General features: G+C 44.2%; 1 protein-coding gene across 4 annotated transcripts in view; it reads left to right on the top strand.

Annotated features, from left to right (window-relative positions):
* The first annotated feature begins 264 nt into the window (after positions 1–264).
* The window catches only part of zmp:0000000521 (spindlin-W), a 9,540-nt gene continuing 2,115 nt past the window's right edge, over positions 265–7,689 (top strand). Inside the window, exons 1-5 of one of the 4 annotated variants that reach the window (XM_027017431.3) lie at positions 265–381; positions 1,290–1,331; positions 2,678–2,925; positions 4,041–4,274; positions 5,371–7,689. The exon at positions 5,371–7,689 is cut by the window's right edge and continues 2,115 nt beyond it. In XM_027017431.3, coding sequence (XP_026873232.1) covers positions 1,312–1,331; positions 2,678–2,925; positions 4,041–4,274; positions 5,371–5,576 — 708 coding nt within the window. In that variant the 5' untranslated portion in view covers positions 265–381; positions 1,290–1,311 and the 3' untranslated portion in view covers positions 5,577–7,689. Of the gene's footprint in view, positions 382–1,277; positions 1,332–2,677; positions 2,926–4,040; positions 4,275–5,370 lie in introns of those variants that run through there. The other 3 variants (XM_027017433.3, XM_027017432.3, XM_081723422.1) reach the window with 3 other exon arrangements.

Raw genomic sequence — 7,689 nt, 5'->3', positions numbered from 1 at the left:
TGGCTGAAATGCGCACACATTAAAATACTGTGGTTATAGTTATATGTGTGTACGTGCTTTGAACAGTTCACCAGGGACTCATCAGTCTGTTCTTAAATAGTAAGTGATGGAATGCGTAGGTCCCCTTAGAAGTTTACACCCTCTAGCATGAAGGGATGGTTTTTATTTTTTAAAGAAAAAATAACTCAATATCCCACAGTACCTTGCGAAGATAATGTCCATGTTTCGCCCAATGTTCCGCGCCCCTGCACTCTGGTTTCTGTAGTCCGGCCCGCGGTGCCTGGTCGCTAAGCTACCTTCCTGACGTCGCAAGGGCTAGTTCATGAGGTGGCCGAGTCTCTGCAGAGGGAAGTACATCACAGACATGAAAATAGAGGCCAGGTAAAAAAACTTTACTGCCCGAAAATATGCCCAGGGAGGCTTTAAGACTCGATAATCGTAGTCGGTTTCGTAAAGGACACCTTTCAGTAGCGATAATTTTGTCTGTTGCCATGATAAAGACGATTATAGCGAGGCGCCTCGCGTAACTAGCAAGGCTACAGCAGCTAGCTCGTCGGGTCTGTGGTGGCGGTAAATATGGTAGTCATTTATCTAGATACGTGCACTTGTGGCACATTTTGCTGGAGCCGTTTTCATTCTTCAAGCGTAGACGAAGCGCAGATGCCTGTTCTCGGATATAAAGACAAGCAGCTTGTTGTAACTGCAGTAAAAAAAAATGCTAGCCAGCAAGCTAACGTGCTAAGCTAGCCAGCTAGCCTGTTGTTATGCCGCAGTATTACCACGTGCGATGAACTACTAAACATCGGGTTTGTGTCCTCACAGTAACGGAATGTATTATTTTAATAATAACTAAAGCAAACCCAATCTGCTTTTGCGATATCACATTAATTTGAAGGGAGTTGGTTATGCAATATGGGCGATGTTGTTGACATCCGGCGGTGCAGCTATTTAGTCTGTCGCAAACCAAACCTGAGAGACAGTAAAGCGCTTTAAAAAAAACACGCCAATGTGGAATCGACTGGTTCTATAAGTCCTCAACCTTACGGGAAATAACGGGAAAGACTTGCGGTCCTGCTCGGCGTGGCAGGATCTGTCAGGATAACGGCTTGGCTGGCTCGTAGCTAATGCAGTTATAACTGTGAGCTGTACGATTGTTTATTACACATGGTCTGTCTCGGCGTTTGTGTGTTACCCTTAATCTTTGTGTGTGTGTGTGTGTGTGTGTGTGTGTGTGTGTGGGGTTGTTGTTGTTTTTGTTTGTTTGTTTGTTTTTTTTGACTCTCTGCCAGCAGCCGTTGTTGAACTGGAAACATGTCCAAGAAAAGGGGTAGGTAAGTGTCACCCCTCCTAATGTAGGACGAACAAACGTCAGCATGTGAGCTGCACCAGGAAGGTGCTAACCCACGTGATTTAGAAGAACGTGGTACACACTACACACTAGAGATTGGAGTGTAGTAGACTATATCTGACACAAACAATGCTCACACTAACATACTATGTGGTGTCTATAATAAAAATAGAAGAAGTCCGGGATAACAACAAAAAAGTCCAGTCTTATTTGCATTGTGTTCCCGATCACGTCTAAACCTAAATATGCTTCCAGATTTTGCAACTGCATCAAAATGTGGTTTACAAGGAGTAAACAGCATGCATCACACACGGTCTGTTGGAGTGTTACTGCAGTCTACTGTAGTTAAAGATGTGGAGGTAGAAAAGATTGCCAAGAAGTACACAAGGTTTTCACAGAAACGGGACACACACACACACGTGCGCACACACACATATATTATATATATATATATATATATATATATATATATATATATATATATATATACACATACACACACACACACACACACACGTGTGATATTATTTTTAAATTATATTGTGTATATCTGTACTAAGTGTATATAAATGTCTCCACATTTCTTTAATTAAGTAGTATTGATTTACTAAGTAGTACTTAGTGCCTCTCTTCTGGATTTTCAGAGCATACCTAGTTGACACATGTCTCACTACTGAAAATGGTCATGGCTGAATCATATCTGAAACCAGTCTGTCTATAATACGTCATCTTTACACTGAATCTTGTCACACATGAAAGGTTTGTGCAAGCAGGTTTGGATAAGGGCTCTGTCACATGGTCTCAGATATGGCCGTGTCCATCTTTGCCCCTAATCAGGACGACTCATATCGCGGGGTGGCGTTATAGTGATACGGCCGTGTCTATATGATACGGCCATGTTTTGTGGTTATACTGATTTAAGTCTTTGTCACTGCTGAGTGTAGCTCTGTGACTCATCCTGCTCTTATATCACGTGCTACTGATAACTTTACACCTACCGTGGGAAGGTGGTGCGTGTAATTTCTCAGTTTACTTTATTCATGGTAGCAATGAAATTAATGCGGTCAGGACTGTTTCCTTTTAAGGTTCAAAAGTGGCACGGTGAGAACTGGCCAATCACTGTAGAGAAGACAGCCATCGCGTGTGTAGTCGTAATCATAACATCATTACTAAATGCTCATTATTTCAGCAGGCTGTTTAACCACTAGTGAGTGTTACTGCTCGCAGTGCCCCCCCAGGTCCTGCCTGTCTTAGAGCATGTACCTGCGTGTCTCTCACACACAGACACGCAGGCACTAACGGGTTTCCTTCCTGCTCCGCCCCATGCAGGAAGCGCAGCAGCGGGGAGCTGAGCGACACGCTGGTCCCGGACCCCAGCTGTCTGCTGGGCAAACGCATCCAGCACGGCTGGCGGGAAAAGGGCGCGCTCACCAAGTGGAAGGGCACGGTCCTGGAGCGGCTGGGCACCAACTCCTCGCTCTACATGGTGAAGTACGACGGCTTCGACTGCGTCTACGGCATCGAGCTCTTCAAGGACGAGCGTGTATCCAACCTGCAGGTTCTCAGCGAGAAAGTAGGTGGGTGGCACCCGGATCCCTTGCCGTGCATGCGTGCGCACGAGGGGAGGCATTGGGGAACAAAACGGGAAGCTGAAACGTGAATGCGCGCACAGATTGGACATGAGCTGGACTCTTTGTCTTATCCTTGACTTTGGGTCTTATTTTGTCTTAATCAAGTTCAAGTTCAAGAGGTTTTTATTGTCATTTCAGCTATATACAAGTACACAACAAAAACGGGACAATGTTCCTCCAGGACCATGGTGCAACATAAAAACAACAGTGCAACAGACAACATGCTACACAAGTGCAAACTGTCCAATATAGTGCAAAATGGCATTAAACAAACATTAAATAAACAATAATAAATATAGCACAGGACAAATACAAAATACAATCAGCCACACCAGGCAGGTTAAATGACATGTGACAGACTCCATCAGCCAGCTGGGGGGGGTTTGTCCCATATGGTTTGGTGGACGGGTCTGTGGAGTGTAACTTACTCCAGCAGTAAGGCCAGGACTGGAGACCTGTGCATAAGGGTTTTGTTGGTGCAATAACTTGAAATACCTTAGTCAGATATTCAGGTTAAAAAACGCTTTCCCATGAGATGCGAGCTTGGAGTTTCTGTGCTGCCCAGAAGGAAAGGTTAACACAAGCTGGGTCTGTGTAGGTGAAATGTGACGTAATGCTGATTTTTTTTGGTTTTGTTTTTTTTAATGTTTCTCTATGTGCATGATTGTGTGCAGGTTTGTATTTCTATGCCTTTCAAAGTGAACGGTTTGTTCTTGTCAGTATCAGTCTTAGCCCAGCGTCCGTTCACTCTTAAGACTGAGTGCCCTGCGTTGCATTTGAGTTTCTGTATTGTTTGGTTAGTAGGCGTTACATATCAAGCACTGAAAAATAGTTTGATTTATCCCACATTTAATTTTAATGTAAATATGGACGAGGGCGTGCTGTGTCTTTGATTTATGAAGACGTCGTACGTCGTCACGTGCTTTACTTTTCTGCTTGTAGGGCGCCGCACATTTTTCAGTATTTCGTCCTCTGTCCTTAACAATACATACGCGTTTAGCCTCAGAAGCTCTGCTCAGTCGGTGGCTTAAGGAAAAAAACACATCTGCTCTCTCATTCAGTGAACAACAAGATCAAAGTACCACATGACACAGAGGAGCTGGTGGGCAAGGCCGTGGAGCACCTCTTCGAGAAAGAAGACGGGGAGAAGAACGAGTGGAGGGGCATGGTGCTCTCTCGCGCCCCCATCATGACCAACTGGTACTACATCACATACGAGAAGGACCCCGTGCTCTACATGTATCAGCTGTGGGACGACTACAAGGACGGAGACCTGCGCATTTTACCCGAAGCAGGTGCGTCCCTGGGGCCTTCTGACCGGCCTGCTCTGCTCCCCTCCAGCTGCGAAGACCCGCTTGACCCATCCAGGCCAGCTTTCGTTTGTCGTCGGTGCTGCGATTCTAGGAAGCAGTGCATTATTATCTTACACTGAACTACCTAGCCACCATATGCCACGATTAAAATTAAAAATCCAGTCTGTTCTGGCACTAGGTCTGGATTTAAACTGCGTTGCTAGAATTGTTGGCTGACAGGAAGATATTCTAACACACACAAGAACAGTTTCGCTTCTTTGGCTGTGTCCTCCTAAGTGTGTGAGCTGGGATGTTTTTCATAAAGGTGTCACCTTATGTGTTAAGCGTTCAGTAACCTCAGCAAAGCCTTTTGTGAGCGATTCTGCAGCCGTGACACCTGAAGGAGACGGAATAACCTCGTCTCCTTATCTGCTTTCTTCAACACTGTCAAGTTGGTGCGTAGCTTTAGCCGAATTTGGTTTAGGTCCGGATTAGCATGGCACCGTCGATTGTACTGGGACATGTAAACCTTAGTCATCTTTGTTAAAACATTAGATTGGTTTAGAGCTTTTGAATGCAAATGAGAACCGAAGGGCAGAAGCCGTTCACTGTTGCATCGTCGCTTTTGTGCTGCACTGACCTCCTCCACCCGTCAGCGCTGGTACGGACTTTGTTCTTGGAGCGAGAGACACCAGGCTTTCACACAACACTGATTAGGATGGAAAAGATGAAGTTGAAAGAAACGACCACACAGCCATTTCCTTCTCACAGCATCCAGGTGTGGCTCCCGGGAGCCTGCCCGAGCAGTGCTCCATGTGCCATTCTCCGCGGTGGGAGGGGCCGCGTAGTTCCTCTCTCTCGGGTTGGAACACATGTTAGAAATCAAGTCGGTAACCCTAACCTTCAGGCATGTTCACTAGTCCTGTAGGGTAGAAAAAGATGCACGTGTGAGGAAGCGTGTTATTAACCCTGCCTTCCTGCTAGCTGTCACGCTGTTCGTCACATAGATGACGGGTTAAACTGGTCAGACCTTACAATGGGGAAGGAGGAAAAAAGGGAAAAGTCTCACCCAAGTTTTCTTCTTGTGTTTGCTCCTCAGAGAACAAACACCTGCTGCCTGCAGACCGGAAGCCTGGCGAGGAGACAGAGAGCCTTGTGGGTAAGCAGGTGGAGTATGTCACAGATAAAGGGGTGAAGCGGACCGGCCTGGTCATCTACCAAGTGCCCGCGAAGCCCTCGGTCTACTACATCAAATACGATGACGATTTCCACATTCACGTCTACGACCTGGTCAAGACGACCTAAGTGGAAAATATAAGAGAAAGAAGAAAACAAAAAAGAACAAGAAAACATAGCTCACCTTCACCCCCATCCTTCCCACACCCCTCCCCGAAGTTTCCTCTCCTCATCGTTCTCTCTCCACCGCGCGTTGCTACGGTGGGCAGGTGCTTTGGGGGGGGGGGGGTCGACCCTCAGCCTCTGTGGTTTGTAAACTCACGCGTCATATCCATGGACGTCATGCTGCTGACGCAAGCTTAGAGGACAAACCCCAAAGCCCCTGTGGAATCGCTGAAATGCCGCCGCAGCCGTGCCGGGACTAGCTCCAAACGCGTCAGCGGAAGACGCTTCGTCCTCGGTGAAGCGATTCCAGATTGGGGCTTTAACAATTTAGAATTTGGAAGCAGGGGTGTTGCCAGATGTATCCAGTGTATTTATTGATGTGTAATAATAATACTTTCATAAGTTTCAGTGATAGTTATAAACCATTGAAACGTGACATTGCAGAAATGCCGAAGTTGATGAAGTCAGCACTTTCCAACCGAGGTCAAATTAGGGTTTGAGTAATTTGTCATTTGTCTCTGCGCTCAGCGCGGGTTGATTTTCATTCCTGTAAAATGTAAATGTAAATGATTTTGTCTCCTCGTCAGCATCATATTCAGTGGTCCTCAACCCAACTGAACCGAGAAATATTCAGATGATGAATAGAATTCACATTAAGAAGACGTTATAATTTCTAAATAGTTAGTATTGAGACAACTATTTATTGACTGCGTGAAATTCAGTGGTCTTTGACACAACTGTACAGAGGAATAGTCAGACCACGAATACAATTTGAATTAAAAAAGAGGAAAGTTCTAATTTCTAAAAAGCAACAACTATTTATTGTCTAAATTAGCTAAAAAGATGTTGCTTTTATATCACAGTTTAGTTTATCATTTAGTATTGCAATTGGCACAAGTGTAGCACTTTCAGTTAAATTCCAGTCTTTTTGTGATCTTGCACTCTGAGCTCAAGATGGCTACACTTCCCACAGAAAATGGAGCAGACAATCTGATATCTTTCATCTAGAAGCTTCCTGCGGTGAGACTGCAGATTAAGACATCCCTTGCTCTGTGCGGTTGGAAGCCAGCGCCCGGCGCCATCCAAAGCTAATTCAAACCTCGTGTAGCATTAGCATAGCGGTCCTAGATGTGTAGAGGTAGTCTCTTCTTCCCTTAGTGAAATCGTTCACACGAGTAGCAGAAAAGTATTCGTGCTTTTCTGAAAACATTAGCGTCCGTGTCTGAGCGCCACACCAGAACTTGTGGAAACCGAAACTTTGAGCATCATTTGGTACGTAATGAAAAATAAGCTTTTCCCCCCTCCTGCTTAATGAACAATGATTACGGATGAATGATTTTGATAGTATAACCCCGCCCCCCGCCAAAATAATCATTTTTAATTGAATTATTCCGCATTTGTCTGGCAGATATTACGCAAGCATTTTGAACCTTGCTCAGTTGCCTAAATTATTAAACTACTAAATTTCCCTTGTAGGAACAATGATTATTTGGCTTGTATCTAGCTCATTGAACTGAGATTTGCTTTAATGTTTGATTTAAAATAAATTTATCCAGCAGGCTGGATAAGACCAAAAAAAAAAAAAGTTCTTATATTGACAAACTATATTGGTTGAATTTTGCATAGATTTCCTTTAATTTCCTGAACTGGAGGGTCGTTTCAGATGACAGGATAACATTTAATGAGCATCAACAATAGTTAGGAATATAAAATCCCTTTATGCTAATAACTAATTTGAATACATCATACAGAACTATAGAGCTAGAAAAATGATTTGGCAACAGAGAAAACACTAGCTGTTGAACCTGAATCAGAGCAATGGCCTCTTCTGTTTCAGTGAGTATTCTGGGAAGGTTGGTATCTATATTCGCTGGGCCATTTGGAATTATTTTTGAGTCATTTTGGAATAGAAGTAGCTAAATGAACAAGTTGATTTTAAAATCAGATTTTTTTTGGCCATATAGCTAGCAAGACAACATCCGATTACAAAGCTACTTGACGGAAATGTGAGCCAGATATGTTCTTCCCGCTAAACAAGGGTGTTCTCTTTTTTGAAAGGATGCTGAAATTGCTTGTG

The sequence above is a fragment of the Electrophorus electricus genome, chromosome 11 (assembly GCF_041902795.1).
Source record: "Electrophorus electricus isolate QZ-2024a chromosome 11, ASM4190279v1, whole genome shotgun sequence".
NCBI classification, from domain to species: domain Eukaryota; kingdom Metazoa; phylum Chordata; class Actinopteri; order Gymnotiformes; family Gymnotidae; genus Electrophorus; species Electrophorus electricus.
Note: the sequence above shows the minus strand (reverse complement) of the source record. Positions and strands in the feature narration are given on the sequence as shown.